General features: G+C 34.0%; 1 protein-coding gene across 20 annotated transcripts in view; it reads right to left on the reverse strand.

Annotated features, from left to right (window-relative positions):
* FUT8 (fucosyltransferase 8) overlaps positions 1–19,423 on the reverse strand; it is a 100,765-nt gene that overhangs the window by 17,074 nt on the left and 64,268 nt on the right. For all 20 annotated transcript variants that reach the window (XM_086893898.1, XM_086893886.1, XM_086893891.1 and 17 more), the window contains 2 exons: positions 15,869–15,983; positions 10,122–10,359 (listed from right to left, as the gene is read on the reverse strand). In XM_086893898.1, the coding sequence (XP_086750024.1) occupies positions 10,122–10,359; positions 15,869–15,983 (353 nt within the window). The remainder of the gene's footprint in view (positions 1–10,121; positions 10,360–15,868; positions 15,984–19,423) is intronic.

Genomic DNA, 19,423 nt, shown 5'->3' on the forward strand with positions numbered 1-19,423 from the left:
GGCTCCTCATTGTCCTGCTGGCTCCTGGTACAAATTGCAAAGGACAGCCAGTTCAGAGTTCATCAATGATATTTCAGTGCTTTTCTTTTCAGACACAGTAAAAAATGAAAACTACACAATGGCGTGTTACACTTGGTATGAATTTTCAGCTAATTCATAGGAAAGTAAAAGTATGCTTTTATCTGTTTTGTGATGCAGACTACACCTACAACTATCTTCCAGGCATTTGCAAACTTAAATAAAGTTACCTCATAAGAGCTTTATTCTGTAGTTGTATTATAAAACAGAATTGACATAAGGTAAAAATCATATTTTTCTTTTAAAGTAGTTAATGTAAAATGCAACTCATATATCTGAATTTTTTTTCTCTAAGCTTTTGCTTTGTAGAATTTTAATACAGAATTTTTGAACTTGGTTTCTGAATTATTTCTCACTAGTATTCCACTTCCTCATTTTTTAATCATCCTTTATGTAACCAAGCCTTTTAAGGCAGACAGGTGTTGAATAAATCTGGTGTAATTCTGTTTTAAAGAACCAGAAGATACAGTCCTTTTTTTTTTCCCCAGGTTTCACATGCCACATGGATAGTGTTGTCCTATTTGTCATCCCAAGGGGCTGAATTTTGATACCTTCAGAACTGAACAAACCAAAATGTTTTCAAACATGCCAACATGCCTTCTTATACTTTTATCAATTCAGCACTCCCAAGGCTTTTTTCCTGCATTCTTTCCTCTCCTCTCCTGCACAACTCTCACAAGTACCCTCGCTTGCTCTCATGTCTCTTACCTCTCTGGGTACTGTTTGCGTGTTGAAAAGTGGCATCTGTGATCCGTCACTGCCTCTCACTTCCTCACAGGCCTGAATGCTGACTTCAGTGCTCTTTACACACTATCTATTTTGAGGACTTTTGAGAGACCTTAGCAAGACCTATTTATTTTAGTCAAATTTGGCCAATTCATCCAATATTCAGGACTTAAACTAAGTTAGTATGGATGCTAGCTTTGGAGCAAGCTGCAAGCCCCATGGCCTCTCAGTCCTGCCTGAGAGCTAGCCTGAGAAATTCATGGGAGGATTTCAAAACAATCCTCAGAGACAGAAAACAACTGCCAGGTGCTGTTTGTCTGTCCTCTTGTTTTCCTTGCAGGAGAAAGTCAGGAGGTGGTGAGCCCCACTGACCTATGATGGTGATGCAGCAGTTAACTAACCAATAAGAGTTTCCTTTCTGTACTTTCCACGGAACGAGTCTATAAGACAAGCCTAGAGTAATAAACTAAGGAATTCTCCTGATCTGACTCCATGAGAGTCTATGTCGTTCTTCTCGCCGTTCCTAATTAAAACGACAAGTTAGGCTTAAGAATAAAAAGAGCAGATAGAAAGGTAAAGCATGATGACACAACTTTTGCTCTCACAATAAATTTGTCTAAAATCTGTAAAGATATTATTTTATCATCTTCCTCCCAAAAAGTAAAACTTTAATGATAGTCTTTTCTGATCCTGCAAAAACTGTAACTTCCATAGTTACTGAACTACCAACATGCCTGGAACAAGTGATGAGATTCTAATGAATGTTCTCCCTTTTGACCTGATGGAGGCCTCAACTGAGTGTAACAATTTCTGCATTTGCAATAGCTCTGCCTCTTACAAAACAAAAGCAGTTGTGCCTTTAGAGCCTCTGTTCCCTTTTTAGCAGCTCAGGTGAGCTGCATTATAAAGACCTATAAATATTTCTGTTTCACTCTACTGAAAACTTCTCAACGCTTCATGTGGCAACTGTCACATCACTTTGAGGGAACATTAAAAAGTAAAGATTTTTCCCATTCTCAATTGTTTAGAGAGCCAGTGTGTCAGCTGGAAAGTTTACAGATGAAGAGATTGCACAAATGGACTTCACAGAACAGTCAGAAGATCATCAAAATAGGTAGAAATCAAGTAGCTTACTAGCAATTTATTTTTCCTTTTATCTTTATATATTCAAACTGCTTTTGAACAACGCCCCATTTCATCTAAACAGCCAATATGAAAGGGGTACCTGTTGAAGAGGAGCTCCAATTCCCTGCCTGCCAGAAAATATCATGAAATGTATTTGCAAAGGCAAATACACTTTTATAAATGCAAAGGGGTTTTGCCATGTTACCCAAACTAGTCATTCAAGTAAACAGTAAACAGAATTGATGTTTTAAAAGTAAGATCATATGTTAAGATAGTGGAAATAACTCAGGAACACATAAAAAATATTTTGCAGCTATATTGATGAAAAAGCAATTTTGGATTTGATTTCAAACAATTAAGCCTATTCTCTATTTAAGTCTAATGTTAATTATAATCTATTTGGAAATAGTTCCAAATACTTGCTTTGAATATTGGGTTATCTTTTCTAGAACAGAAAATAGCTTATTTTTATAATAATCCTTCAACAGCTTCAGGGACTTATCTCTTCCATGCATATGCTAACTGGGCATACACTCAAGCCTGTAACAGGCATGTATAAGCATGTGAAAAACAAGACAACATGCAGACAATATTTCATATCTCATGACCTAGAATTTTCCAACAGGTTGTGACAGAAGAGCTTAACATTTGTAGCTGGCTATCCAGGACTCTAGTGGAGAAGCACTCCCAGTTTAGACAAGATATTTACTGTCCTTTTAAGACAGTGGTTTATAACTCCCAATCTTGCATTGTCATAATTTGAACACTTGGAGGACTCCTCTTTCAATGAATTAGTAAAAGTATCTCCCATATGCAAGTCCAGATGGAACACAGCTCTCTAAGTATTTGTAGACAAAAGGACATTTTAGTTACCCATAAATAAAAGAGGAGAGAATAAGCCTTCTCTGCTGTTTGAGATTCAGAGCAGTGAGGCACACGTCACCTTAACAATACATCTGAAAGAAACAAGGATTCATTCTACTACATGTGCTCTACCAACATGAAAGGAGAAAATCAAGAGTGTAAGCCTGCAATAATGGAAAAGGAAATTTTTCTAATCTTCAGTCATAGTGGAAAATGCAATGAAAGTATGAAGAAACAAGACAAGATAAATCACACAGAAATAGAGATGCTTTCTCCATAACTATTACAGTAATAAATTATTATTAATTTGCATATTAATAGAAACTTAAAACTACTACTTTAAGGGTATTTACAAATAAAAAAACAAAACCTGTTTTGTTCAGGTTTATCACAGGATTTCTGTAATACCGGATAAAGGAAAATATCTTCCAAAGAATTCTCTACAAAACTTTAGCACAGGTGCATTCATGGACATGCAATTCCAAAAATATAGTATTATAATAAATATTTTTTCTTTTAATATAAAATATTTACTGATTCATTTGAAATGCTAAATTAAATTAAACGTTAAAATTAATGTGTGTCTTCAAATATGGGTAGATCAGCGTAATAAAAGACAGCTTTTCAAACTTCTTATCTGTTCACAAAACTAAAAATAAATCAGTGGGCTGAAAGCCTAAAGATTGAGAAACAAACATATAAAATGCAAGAAATTATTTCTGCCTTAAAAGTCTTGTAACTTTCAGTCATTTCACATTGTGAAAAAATTTATTCAGAACCATTCACAACCATTTGCCTATAAGTAGCTTTTCAAAATGACATTCTAAATCTAGACAAGAGATATATCTTGAGAATTAGCTGACATTTTAAGGTTCTCTTTTATTTCATTACTCAAATGCAAAAAGACAAAAACCTTTTGGGGCTTGGTGAAGTTAAACTGAAATGAAACACCCAGCCTTGCTCCACTGTAAAGAACTAAGAGAAGCTGCATGGAGACCATAATAACTGATATATTCCCAAGCATCAGAGCCATAACCCATAGTGCTGGTGGTGCTCTGGGATGTCTCCCACCTGGAAATGGCAGTAGTCATTTTCAAGGCATAGGAAGGGTTTGGATGACTTGAATTCAACTCTACAGCTGCCAGTTCAGGTTACCCTTGTTTAAAGATTACTTAAAAAAAGGTAATATTACTTAACTAAAACATTGTAATGTCCAGTGTAATACATTAGAAAGTTATTCAGAACTTGAATGCATGTTATAATTCCCAAAAAAACCTAAGTAACGATACTGCAGTTTGGACTGAAATTTACACAGCCAAACAAAGAACTCAGATTAACATTTCAAACTTTGCAGTTTGTTTGAGACCTAACATACTTAGTTTACTTCATGTCATCTCTTCATATTAAAAGGAAATCTGATTTTTTTCATTTGAGTACAAAACACACCATTTTTCCCTACTGTGCTTGCTGCAGTACAACTTTCCAAGTCAATAAATAAATAAACTTAAAACAAATAAACTCTAATATTAAGCCAATTTGTTGCTTTTTTGCTTATCAAACTGTTAGAAGGCTAACAGTTAAGCAAAAACCTTTTTTCTAATTTGTAATGGACACTTGTTTACCAATCTGTAATTTGTCATCCATGATTTAATGCTCATGAGGAAAGTTCGCAGTTAACCACTAACCTACAGGTACTAGTTTTTCTGCTACACTGTGTGGGGGCAACATCAATCTGTTAGGAAAAAGAGAAAGTCATGCTTCAGAGTGTAATACTTCATATGAACAGCTTAAGATCTGTGATCAAATATGAGATTGATTATTCCTACCACTGAACAGAACAAAGCCAAGAATCCTTTTCCCTGCCTCCATGCACTCTGGATTTCTAAGTCTTCAGCTTCCGCTTATCAAGAAACAGAGGGAAAGAAGCCCCTGCTATTTGGAAAGTTTGGAAATTATTGCAGTGGCCACATTTGGGTTACCTTCCTTCATGTCAACACAGTTAAAGAATTCTCATGGAAGATGTTTGTTAATCTGCTTATGGTCCTGCCCATGCAAGGAACTCTTATCAAACACTCAACTGCATCAAATCTTAACCTTAATTAGCAAAGACATAAGGAGAACTCACTGTATACTATCCAAACGTTTCTGCTTCTTGAACATTTTTGATAGCATAATTATATACATCAACCTTTAAAGAAATACATTCTTACTTCTGCTCTCAGAAAATTACTAGACAATGGCTGTATCTAAATTAAAGTATTTCCCACTAATGTCTCACCCTGTTGAAAGATACCATGACATGCAAAACAACTTCCAAGAACATCATTCTTTTACCAAGAATAGATTTGATGAAATTCCTCATATAATTAGGAGAGAACCAATGGTACATTTAGGCCACATAAATGGCTTAATTAGGATCAATTTGGCTTGATTGATTATAGCATGAAAGAACACACAGATGTATTTTATGACCATCTCCTTAAAATACAAATTAATTTAGTTTAGTATGGCAGATCTGGGACTGCACAAGTGAACTTCATGACACAAGCCGTAAGCCAATATTCAAAGTATCACTACAAAGCAAAAAAAAAATTAAAAAAACCCAAAGCCATTCAAAAATCAAAGGCAAACATTCTTCTCTGTTAAAAATCCTCAAAAGAAATAAAGCTAGTTACAAGGAAAGACTGCATCTTCTGTAATTCCAATTTCAGATCATGCAATTTTTTTTGCTTTTCTCCTTCTGGACCAGTTGCCATAATTGGGGTCAACAGCAGCAGCAAGTTGTTGTTAAAAAGCTGACCTCATCTCTAATTAAAATTGTCCAGCCACATCTTTGTCTAAAAGTAGAAATACTTCCCCCATATAGAAACACCTATAAAATGTGGCAGGACCAGCTTTTAAAACTTGCTTTATTTTAGAACTTAATTAGGGTTTTCAATATCCTACTGTAAAGCAGATTTTTATGTCCTTGAATCAGCGTAGGTCTTTCTCAGAATCATTTCATATATATCAATATTCATTTTGAAGGCCAGATAACAGAAGCAGACACTGTCTTGCAGCCTGTCTTTGCCCTGCACAGTGAAAATAACTTCTTGCTATTATTCAATAACCTTCCACTTAGACTTGAATAAGGATCACATGTAGCATTTTTAGGCTACTGCATTGCTCTGAAAACTCAGACCTACCTCATTAGAATTCCAAAGTCCTTTAAAGAGTTTCCACTTCCTAAATATATTTATGTGTTTACACAGACGAATGTCTTTACACAGAGTATCTTACAAGCACCTTGAGGACAAAAAAATCTACACAATATCAGTAGCCTGATTTCAAGAGTAACACAATTGAAAAAAAGGGAAAATTCAGAGAGGCTGCTGTTACACTCTGTTCTCTCAAATTGCCATTCTCCAGTTTGCTTCACAGAATTGGAATTTGTTTGAATTAAAATTTAATTAATGAAAGTCACTGTATAAAAACAATGTTAAGAATCAGAACTAGAAATGAATCCATTTTTCCTGCAAGTTTTCATAAATAAGAGTGAGACATGGGAGGAAAACATAATTCCTACAACTGTACCCAAGTTAAAGGCTTTTTTAGGCCAATACTAAATATTCAGCTGATTTCCATAAAAAACTACTGTCAAGGAATATCTAGTTCATGGAGTGAAACTTTTTAATTTATTGCAATTAATTCTGTACAACTTTTTATGGTTTGATTTTGCAATTTTTATTTAGTCCTTTTGATTACTCTTGCCAGATAGTCTTTAATAAATTAAACATTCATTTTGTGTACCCACAGTATCCTCGTTCTTGAATTATACATATAAACATATTAGTTAATTCATATTTTAAGATTGTAGTTCAATTAATACTTAAAAGCTGGCACTACCAACAAATGAAGAGCCCTGCCATTTTCTCCCCTCTGGGTATCCCTTCCTCAAAAGCATTAATTCATCAAACCATAGTTAGAGGCAGCAAAATCAATATTCAAGGATAACTGCAGGAAACTGTGTTTCAGGTTTCCTTTTTCAAGTTATCTTTCATCTTTAAGGTTTTTAGGCCTTATGGGAAGGAACACATACTGTTATTTAAAGCATGTAGATAGCTTCTTCACCTCCACATCCCTTCATTCTCCAGCCTGGAATGCAGATGTGACTTCTAACATACCAATATAATAAAATATAAGTACATTAATCTGTCCTTCCTGTTAATCTGTTTTTTCATTTATTTTATGATTTTTTTTGTCCAGTTATTTTATGGATCCCTTTCAATTTATTATTGGGGAATGCCACCATAATGTCATAAATCAGCAAGTAAAAAATTATAAGAAGAGGCTCTGTTCTAGCATGCAGCAATGATAACAGAACATTATGACCTGGCTAACTAATTAATTAAAAGAAAATTAATTAAAAATTTAATGATAAATATGTCTTCAAAAGTTCTTTATGTTTTGTCTCATTACTAGTAAATCATTCATGCTTCTTTTAAAAATTCCTACCTAAATTATTCATAAACAGTTTGACCATAGATATCAAAGGAAAAAACTACAAGAAAGATGTAATTACAGGCAATATATAATGTTAGAACTAAAAAGAGCATATATACAACCATCTCCTAAGATGTTTTTCTCTAGAATGACAGTATGAGTGAAACAAAGGACAAGGAAAACTTATGCCAGAGTGTAAAATAACTGCTGTATTTACAGAACTCTGCAATAGAATTCTCAATCATTTCATAAGTTTAAGCCAGAAAAGCTGAACTTGATGCCAGAACTACCATGTCAAATATGAAGAACAATTCCTGCAAGACATGACGTGGGCTGAGCTGACCCTCAATTCTTCTCAGATGAGAACAGGTCTTATTAATCTTCTGCTATCAGGCAAAAATCAGCTTGCTCATTAAAATTCACTCTACTTCCCAAATTCCAAAAACAAGTTTAGTTTTTATAACTAGTTAGGAGAGGACTAGACAAAGAAAGTTCCAGAACTATATGCATTCTTGGCTTATATAAGTCTCTTAATTCTTTGGAGAAGATACTGTGATCTAAATTGTCTCACTGAAGATAAAGTTCAGAAACTGCAACATTTTATGCTGTGAATAAAACTAAAAATTGTCAAGCAGGAGCAACTGAATTAAAAAGAGGAAAGATAGATGTACAAATTTAAACAATTTTGTCATGAAGCACATTTTACTAAATTATTATCTATTCAGGTCTACAAATTACATGAAAGCATCTCTCTTAGAGGATAGATACATTTTTCTGGCTTGTTGGCCTATTTCTATCATTTACAATGAACACTTGATAAAATTATACACTTGTATGAATATTTTTGAAACATGATTTTAAAATATTTAAAAATCCCTACACTACATAGGAGAAATGTTTAGCTTATGAAAAGTGAAATTTGATAAATGTCAATGCATTTTCATAAGTTTATTTTGAAAATCTAGAAAATCCCATGCTGGCTTCAGAATTTGTAGAGAAAAAAAAATTTAAGGTGTGGTTTTGTAAACAATCCATTCCTAACTAGAATTAAGACTTTCAGACTTATATATCCCTGATAAAAAAAAAAAAAAAACAGGGAAGAAATAAACAGATATACAAGTAAATAAAAATCTATATAGATTTAGGGAGACATAAAAAGCACACAGAAATCTTCAGCAAGATGCACTGTCTAAAATTTAACAGCAATTAAGAATCCAGTGAAGACTACTGAAGCCACACTGAGGATAGTGAAGAGCTTGCTTGTATCATTCATCCTCACTGACCAAGCATTGTACAAAATCAGAGTTTAAAACAGTTTATAGCATGTGTGGCTGGCCAACAGGCTGACTACATAAAGATTGTTTTTCATCCCTCAATGTCCCCTAGCTCTAGAATATCAAAACTCAAATTAGTGGCATTCAATATTTTTAAAATAATTGATTGCATCAGGGTATTTCATGCACTCAGCCTTCAAATTATTCATCCTGATCTAGAAACTAATTAAAAAGGAAAAATAAAAACAACAACCCCCCAAAAAACCCAAAAACCCTCAAACAAAACGTGGGTACCTAAAATGAAGCATTATTTGTATTTTCATCAGCAATCGCCCACATTACAGGAAATCATGATCTATTTAAATAGTTTTTATGAAAGTATAGTATCTTTTGAAGCCATGTGTGCATGACTCCACTGTTTTCCAGCTTCCTGTATTCAGAAGTTGCTCAAAAAACTGCCTGCATCTAAATTCTGGAGTCACATAGAGGAATCCGCTGAGAGCCATGTCCAGACGGTAGTTTCAGTTACTAACCTCGTCCAACACGAATAAAACCTCATCTGGAGTTCTCAATATCTGTTGTCCATTTATAGTTGTTTTTAAAAAATATCCAACCATTTCTAAGAAACACTTTTTTTTTTAAAAAAAAAATCCCATTCACAAAACCCACTAGAATTCTCAAAGCTAAGTTCTGCAGCATCTTGAAGCTCTGAAGAACAGATGCTATTTCGATGTGCAAACGCTGTTTTAATGTGTAAACATGCAAGTTTACATGCACTCTGTAAATTGGATTTTGTAAATCTAATTAAGTTAATTTCAGACCTGTAAAACTTTAATAGTTACTTTAAGATTCCATATGCACTGGGTATGCAATGTCCTAGTGAAAAGAATGAAGATGTTGGTATGTTCTGACTACCAATCACATGGAGAAAGATGTCATTTAAAACAAATATTGTTTACTTTCACACAAACAAAGCTACCTGATCTTCCAAACATCAGTGCCCATCCACTTATTCTAGGCAAATTGCTCCACATGATATAAGAATGGAACAACTTGCTGAGGTACAAATAAAATTAATATTTAACATTGTCATTGTTTTTACAACATGAATTTTGGATCTGTTCAGCTTGCATTGGGAATTATTTCAATTATTTCTTTATTTTGTTGAGGCGCGAATGACTATTGGATAGCATTCCTTTTGTATTTCTATTGCTTAATATTGGCAACATCCCTTATTTTTTGAAGTTTATTAACAGCAGCCTCTATTGAATACTCTCCTCCCATGAAAATTAGATTAATACCTAGCAGAGAAAACAGCAGCAGCCTGCTGAAAAATTTTAATTTAAATCTCAAATAAAAAACTTTTCTATTAAAAAAAAAACTCTGCCAATGGAGAGCTATCTTATCAAGGAACTTCTTTCAATACAACAGACAAGATGTAAAAGGTGCTTACACACACAACTGCAGTCATAGTCATCATGCTCCACACAACATGGAGGAGACAACAAATTAATTCTGTGGGAATGGCGCTGCCAAAAGCCAGGAGAAATGCTGTGAGTGGTGAAGCCTTACCTGACCAGTGGCCAGTGGTGGAGCCCGCTCTGTCGGTGCAGGTCTCGCTGACGGGCCGGAACACGGTCTCCCAGCCGCCGGTGGCGTAGCGCCAGTTCTGCGACTCCAGGATGAGCGTGCGCTGGGTGCCGTACGCGATCATGAAGCAATACACCACGTGGTGAAGCTGGCAGCCGTAGCCACAGCCTTTGTTGATGTTACACACAAGTTTCTTAGCTTTGCTGCAATCCTTCGGGTTCTGTGAGGACGGATGAAAAAGTGGAGCTGAAGAGAATATACACCAAAGGCTTGCATTTTTCTGAAAAACTGGCAAATGTCATAAATCACAGAAGCCATCCCGCTATAATACATCTCCAATTAAAATGGATGAGTAAGCTTCAGCTCCATGAAAATTTTATGTGAATTCTTCACTGTGAACATGAGCAGTTATTGAATGTTCTTCACTATCCCAATGTACAATAGAATACATTCAAGATTTTAAATTACTTCCTCATTTGTAAATCTGTCAGAATAAGCCAACATTTGGACTCCGAATTCACGTTTCATCAACACAATTCTCAGTGTTGGAATGCTTTTTCCTTTGGCATTTTTTCAAATTTTTTAGTTGTCTTTCAATAAACATGCATGTCATCCAATAAAAGAAAATTTCCACCTGTCTACAATGTACAGAATAAAACAAATGGTACAGAATAAAATAAATGGTACAGAATAAAACAAATGCTTATTAAGGAACTGCTTCCCAGGCTAACTGACCACATAGTAAATACAGAATGTAAAACACATTCAGCAGACTGATAAAGGACAAAATTTTAATCTGCATACACTTTACATAAAATAACATACTTCACTTCCAGAAACCAAGAAACCACAAGTTAGGAGACAAATGCCCACACTGTATGAATGCTATGTTTAAAAGTACAAACTAATAAATATTTTTATGTATCTGGAATTTTTAGGTATGTGGACAATACAACATCATAATCAAAAGAAGTTTTCCATTACATAAAAGAGAGTACTTTTTTGTATGTATTCATACTTGCATGGCTCTAGACACATTTCTAAATTCCAGAAAGGTCTTCCATAACATCTCTAGGATGAAAGTTTCAGATAAGTTGCCAAAATACTGATATTCGAGCATCAATATAAATTTTGTTTCTTTCACATCTAAACAACTTTAAATACAATTTTCTGTAAATTTGCAACAAAAAAATCAAATCTTAAAAAAACACTGATCCCTGTCTGGAGCACTGAGATCTCTCCTTCAAGTGCTGTTAAAGATAATCTGAACATTCTGAATGCTAAAATACTTTCAAAGAAAATTAATTTGTGCTTTTGGTGGTATAAAGGAGGGGAAAATAATTCAAACTGGGGGGGGAAATAATAAAACATCCAAAACAAAACAAACCCAAAACTCTACAACATGTGCTATAACTTCAGTATTTTTTTTTTTAAATACACCTGATTCAAAGCCTAACTAGGTGTGAAAGTAATAAATTATATTAAATTTCCATTCCAAATTTCTGTTTCTCAGACCAGTACTTTTGTCATTACAAATCTAATGGATAACTTGAGACTAAACCTAACAGTTATCTTTGAAATTACAACAAATGTATTTCCCCATTTCAGAAGAGAAAAGGGCCTTTCTAGTATTCTCTACAAGCCCACACAGAAAGATCTCCATCATATCATTACTATCAGCAGTATTATATTTTTATTATTACTGTTGTCATTGATATTATTATATTTGCTCAGTTTGAGTTATTAAGCTGTTCTTACGTCAACCCACAATGGGGTTTATTTGTGGGTTTTTTGTATGTTTGAGGATTATTTCCATTGATTCTCCTCCCTGTCCCACCAGGGAGGAGGAGGAGTGAGTGTCATGGGGGGTACTTTGGTGCCAGCTTGGGTAAAGCCACAACACTATTCTTTTTGAAAGGGATAATCTCTGTGAATTTTTAGAAAATGCCCTTAGATTATATTTTCTACACTTGCCATTACCTCCAAATGCTTGTGTCCTCTAAAATGAAAGCATTTAATCAATGGCATATTTGAAGTATTGTCAAGGTGTGCCCTTATCACTTTCTTTCATGCAAATGCAAGCTTCATATAATAGCTTATGAACAGTATTATGGAAATCAAGTAGTAATCACACAATGAAACATAATTTGATCGTGTGACTGCTTACCAATATTAATATGATGCACCTACTTGGGTTTTATCATTATTTGTAGACTTAACTAAAAACTGTATCTATTAGTATTACTTTGTGACTTAAAAAAGAAGTATTTAACTAATTTCTTTATGACTGTGAGTTTTTTTCGAATTGATACACTCAAGTAGCAAAAAGGCAAAGCAGTATTTGAGCTTCAATTGTCTATTGAGAATTTTAAAAGAACAAAGGAAGTAGAGATACTTGGATATATTGCCATTTCAACTGATGTTTCCAGGAAAAAGTGGAAATATTACCCATTGATAAGGAAGAAAAGTTACATTTCATGCATCAGAATAGCTTGGGTGTTCATAACCAAAACTGCCATCTAAAGCAACCAGTCAAAGTATTGAGCTGATAAAGGATAACAGTCAATTTCAAAACCAATTGGTTTTGAAATTGGTTTCAAAACCAATTAAGACCGACAAAAGAGTTTTCCTCCTGGCACAAAAGTCACAGAAAAAGATTATAAATCCCTGATTTGAATGGGTAGTACATTCTGTTCTCAACCCTAATGACACTGCTCATCACATTCCTATCTCCAATTTAATGATCTACATAATCAAGAGAGAGATGAAAGGGACCTCCACGAATGTCAAGCCCTGTAAAGTAACAGCCATACAACTGCAGTAAAAACAAATACCAGAAAAATCCAAACAAAAATTAAACAAACTCCCACAAAATCCCAAACAAACAAAAAAATCTACCAAGCTAACCAATCACACAAAACATACTTTAATATAGAGAAGATTAGATCATCAAGCTGTTCCAGAGTTTACACCTTTTATCTTCCTCAGAATAACTTCTATGAACAATGCCACTAAAAACACTGGAACTTCGAAACTTTGGAAAATCCCATTCTTTTTAGAGAAATATGACAAAAATGGGTGTTTCTCATCCTAGTTATCACAAATGCAATTCATACCATCTTCTATTCCCCTTCTTTTGTGATATCATTTGTAATCCTTTCTTTTCATACCAGCTCCCCTCAAGAGTTTGGGGGCAGAAAAAAATCCAAAGAAAGAAACAAAAAAACCATAAAAAACATCAGAAGTTTCTTCCAGCTGCTGGAAGAAAACATTCTCTCCCTAGTCAGAAATAGCAGATATTTGATTTGAGAGACAGAGATCTCAAACCTTCCTCTAATGTTAATTCCTCTAGTTTGCACCTACCCTCCTACAACACCCAAGTTTCAGCTGGAGTGAAACATCCCAGCATGCAGATGGACTTAAACACACTGTGTTCCTCAATCCTAGAGAAAACCTCACACAGATATCAGCACTGATCACACTTTCTTAGATGGCCATTATACCAAAACCATATAATATACTTTTGATTTGATTGATTACAGCTGTATGGGGTGCATCCCTTTGCATGAATGCCCAGAGCCTTTTCTTATTGTCATTTTAGCATGAGCACTTTTATTAAAAATATCAATCAGTAACTTTAATGTGAGGGAGAGGATTTAATACACTTTACAACAGAAAAATCTAAGAGACATTAAATGAACAAAAATACTGCAAACTCCCAAAAGCTCAGAAAAAGTCTTGTGACCAACTTTCTCTTCTTTGCATGCATACAAAGTCCCAGCTAAATAGTATGGCAGAATACGACTAGAATATGGCAAACTATGACTAATATAATTCTTGTGTTGCTGAGTACTTAGAAACCTTTCTCACCTGATTATATTTTTAACCTTCAAAGCTGAACAAAAAGTTGTTGGTTTTTTTTTAAATCAGAAACAAAAATACTCTGCTATTGCTAGACTGCATACTGAATCACAAACTTCCTAAAATAAACAGAACAAAAATAAGCACAAAAGAGAAGGGACAGAAAACTGCTGCCTTCATAATCATTTACTCACTTGATTACAGTACTACAAGGTGCTCTCATCTGACTTCTCTTGCACATTCTCTTCAACTGTTTGATAAAAAACATCTCTGAAAATAAGGCCTTTTTCCTAAATATCAAGTCCTAGCTTGTTAAATGTTGCTCCCACTATAGGGAGCTAGCTACATGTAGCATCATTAAATCAAATTTATGGTAATGTCACCCAAATGAAATAGCAGTCATCACTATTCACAATCATACAGCTAAATGACTTCCCAAGGAGATGTCCCAAAATAATGCAGCTGTCACTGTTCAACATGTACCAGAAAAAAACTATGCAGTACTTTCATACTTAACTAAAAAACAATTACAAATATATCCCAAATAATTCTTTTTGGCATCAACTTGAGGAGCAGGGGTCGCTGAATATTTTATTTTTTAATACATTTTATTATTAATGGTATATAGGTATATAAATGGTATATAGAGGTATATAAATATGTATAATTTTGAACCATTTGATCACTTTACATTGGTGAATATTTGTTAAAGCAAATAACTTTGTGCTCTTTTTGATGACTTGCACAGTTATATTACTAAATAGGACAGCAAATGGATAATGAAAGACAAGAAAAAGGTAGAGAAAGTCTATATTTATCAGCATGAAAAGCAGTTACAGCATACTACTGCCAAACAGTAGTATCAAAATGAAAAATAAGGAACAGTTCTCAGAAATGAGTTGAAGAAGTACAATAAAGTAATGACTCCTGCACAACTTAGGGAGATGGTTTTTTTCCTCAGAAGGGTGTCTTTTTTATATAACAAGCAACAAATACTTAGTTTAGTCACAGTAGAAAGGGTTCCAACAGCTCAACTGTGAAATAATGAAAATCTGAGAAACAAATTCAGCTATTTACACAAGAGAAAAGATCAGGTATTAGGAGTGACCAAACATCTGCACACAAGGCTATAAAAAAATAAACCAAGTACAAACAAAACAGACTACATTAAATGTCTTTTTGATCACTACATAAATAGCTGCATGCATTCAGTCATGAAAAAAAGTCCCAACACCTTCAGATCAAGTTTAAATTTTATACACACACACAAGCACATATATTAAAAATGCCTTATGCACTCAAAAATATGAGCACCTAGAGACATCCCAAACAGATGTTGAAACAATTTAGAACTAGACAATACACTATACAAGCACTTCAATTTTACTTCCTTAAGTTTTTAGAAATGGGCTGCCAGCTCAGAAATTTGATACAAAGACTTTTATATTTTTATTTTTTTAAATTATGCAAACATTTATGCATTTTGGTACTCTAAAGAATAAAACTTAAAAAAATTCAAGAGAATTAACTATCTTTTACAATAAAGTGAAGAATTCAAACAGGTTAGTATAGTCCAGTAAAAACTACAGATCAAAAAAATCCCCACAAACAAAGAAACAAATAAACCAGAATAAAAAACAACAACAACAAATACAAACTCCAATGACTGCCTTGGAATATTACCTTCCATATACATATAAAATGATGTTTGAAACAAATGCAACAATTTATTTTCTACATAATTCATCCATACACCAACATTCATTTTAAACTGCAATGTAATTATTCTACTGCAAGGTTTTAGCTAAGTGCTATGTATATAAGAAGAAAGAAGTGTTTACCTGGATTCAAAAGCTGTATCCTCTTACCTGTAAATAAGTTATTCTTCTCTGTACCAAATCTGTTAGATCTTTGGCCTCTTTTTCCCGCCAGTCTCCAGCTCCATCTGTTTGACTGAGGTAGTACAAGTCGGTCATTATCGACCTATAAGCAACCATGGAAAACAATTTTAACGTTACTAAATTGGAGGATTAAATGAAATCAAAGACAAATTAAAGTGATATTTCAATTGCAGCTTCAAAATCAGTTTCTTCATGCCATCTCCTACTGCACAATTCAAACAGCAGCCAAGACAGACTGACTGTGTCCTTCATCTAACAAATGTTCCATGTCCATTAGCAATTAAAAATTAAAAATTCTAAACAGACTCACAGCCTTAAATACTAAATGGAGATTATCTAATACCTTAGAGATTCTCTTCTTAGGGTTTTAACATTTCATTGGCCAAATAAGAGAATAAAGAACTCATCATCATGAAAAAAACAATGTTATATAGCATTTATTTGTTAAAATTTGCAGGCTAGTCAAAATTACTGATTTTGTCCAAACAGTACCACTTTGGAAAAGATTTCTTTTTTTTAAACCTCTGTGGGTTTTGGGAAGAAATAGAGAACTAGAGACAAACTATTCAAAGTGTTTCTAGTAACATTAATGGTTACTCTAAAAATAAAGGTGGCCCAATTCAGAACCAGTAATTTCAGAGTTGGTTTCATAGATTGAGAATATTTAATATTGCTAAGCATTTCTCTGTAACAGTGCTAAAGTTTGAACCACTTTTCTTAATACTTTCATCTTAACTTCAGATGCTGCTATTTATTGCCTGAAATTCTTGATAAACCACAAGTATGATCACTAGTAAGAGAAGCAACAGAACAAAGGCAGAGAAATTTTGGAGGTGAACAAAAAACAGTGTGAGGGTAAGAAAAAACATTTGAAGTGGTCTTGTCAAGCTGTTGGCAACACTTGTTTGCAATGGAAGCACAAACCAAATTAGCCAAGGCTATCCCTTGTACACAAGTGAGAAGAGCAGGCTGCATATCCCTACTAGGAAACCACTTCCAATAACACAATATTTAAGCAGTAAACATTGAGATAAATCAAATCAGGGCAGCCCTATCTTTATCAGCCAAGTTATCAGACAAACTTTTCTTGTTAATTTAATAACTGGATTTATGGATCTGTAGTTTTATTCTCATACAGTCATTCTGGTCTTTATCTCCATGCTTTTACACAGGGTAACAGAGACACTGACTATAGCATCTATTATTGTTGTATTAAATGTTTTACCCAAATTATTCAGCAGCAGTAATCTTCACCTTCTGTCAATCAACTGGTAGAACCTTATCTACATTCTAATCTGAAACAATATAAACTGGATTTTCTTTTACAAGGTAATTGAGCTTGAAACATCCTATTGCGGCTTTGCATAAAAATTAATTTGAAGCATCACTGGGTAACTAGTTTTAAATCAGTAACTATTAAAGATACATAATACTCACAGTAACATGCACACACAGTTTAAAGAGAATTAGAACAGAGCTAATGATGGACTAGTTCTAATGTAATGGATTATATACAGATAACTGAACAGATAAAGGGTCTGCTCCTCTTAGGACAGTTTCCCTATTTATAGAAAACACATAGGCTAGTAAGCATACTAGAAAAGGAAACCAATGCATTTTCTTGGGAGTTTAAATATATTTTTCCTCCCAATCAGGACGTAACCATGTTGGGTGTTTAAAGAAAAAAATCACAAAGTTAATGTTTCAACATTAAAAAAATGAAAAAAATTCCCTCTCATTACAAGCAGTCGTGCAACCTCACAGCCACATTTTAAACCATTTTCAAAGGCTCTTTCATTAGCCTTAAAATGTCTTTTGTGTACCTGGGATGTAAGTAATCAGTGTACTCTCCCTATACTTTACAGAAATATATTTCCATTAAATATTGAAAATATTTAATATTATATATTAATATAATAAAATAACTGAAAAGACAAAGCTTACCAATTAAAAAGTAACAACAATAAAATAAAAATTTCTGTCAGCTTAAAAGTAATTTTTCCTATTTCTAGGGAAAAAAAGTGTTGCCCAATTTATTTTTTTTTTTTTAGATTATTACCTATGGCGACCATGACAAAGAAAAGGCAGTAGCTTAGTTTTAATTATCAGCCTTATAGATGAAATATAATTACTTTGATAATTTTTGAGGTAAGAGAAATGGTGAGAGTGTCCTTACACACCCTCAGTGACTCACCACATTAGGTAAAGGGAGCTTTGTTCAGTACAAACCATAAAAAGTATCAAACGATTTGCAGGAAATGCCATGAATTCATGAAAGAGTTTTCAGAGTGTATCCATAATCTTCTTTAAAAAAAATTATAAAACCCTGAAGTAAACCAGGAAGTGAAAAATTCACTGCTGCTATCACACAGAAATGATTATAAGGTAGCGCTATTTTAAGACACAATCACAGAGACTTTCTTTCTTTGATTGTTACCGCTCAGAAACGTGCATTTCCTAGCCACATCTGTCAGGGTTTTTTGAGTGCGACAGATCACTGTGATAACTTATTAATACAGATTTAGGAGAGACACAAATACCAAAGACCAGGGTCATGCCGCATGAGCAGAGAGTTAAAAGCGCAGGGAATGGTGACCCATGAGCCCAAGATAGCTCAGTGCAGACAAAGGATGAGTTTGAACAGGGTTGTTAGGGGCTACTGCAGGTGGTAAAATGGCAGGAAACTTCACACAGCAGCACTGCAGATATTTACTGCATCAAACTTGGTCTTTCACTGGGTTACTAACCAACAATATCAACTTGTTGCTGTTGCTTCAGATCATAAAATAAATCTTGGAGCTGCACATAAAAGCATTTTGCTCCTGGAAAGCAGAATGGAGGAAAAAATCTGGCTGTGTTTCATCCGTATTTGATTGCCAAAATAAAGAGGGAAGGGTGAGTATTTCTAACAATCGGGCTAGACATTTATTCCAGTTGTATGAAAACATACTTTAAACCTCCTAAAAATTTTATATTAACAAATAAAAATTCAAACAAAAATATGTAATTCAAAGGAAATCATGTGAAAATTTGTCCAAACACTATGCATCAAAGGTTGGCCAGTTACCACAAAATCCCTGATGACAGCTACTCCCCAGGAGATGGAATGAAACTAACTCAGTACAGCCACCTTGCAAACAACTTTTGTCAACACAGGAAACAACCATGACAACTAGAGGATTAAGTTGCTCTTTTTTAATAACTCAATATCAAATAGTCTTTCCAATGTTTAGACGAATTTACTCTCAACAGCCCTCTTCCCTATAGCAACTACAAGAATACAATTATGTCATTCTCAAGGAAACTCTTACGATGGGCAACTGTTTCTCAAACAGAATCAGTACTGCAATATTTAACAAAACCATATGCAAGACCAGCACTCTCCTAGAGAAAATCCACACACCTCCTTGGACATAGCCAACAGTGATTAAGGCATCCAACAAGGAACACTATCATGTATGTAGCGAACAATTTGCTTAACATCACCAAGATTAACAAAGAACTCTAATACTACTTGTCCAG

Source organism: Cyanistes caeruleus, chromosome 6, assembly GCF_971803275.1.
Source record: "Cyanistes caeruleus chromosome 6, bCyaCae1.hap1.1, whole genome shotgun sequence".
NCBI lineage: Eukaryota > Metazoa > Chordata > Aves > Passeriformes > Paridae > Cyanistes > Cyanistes caeruleus.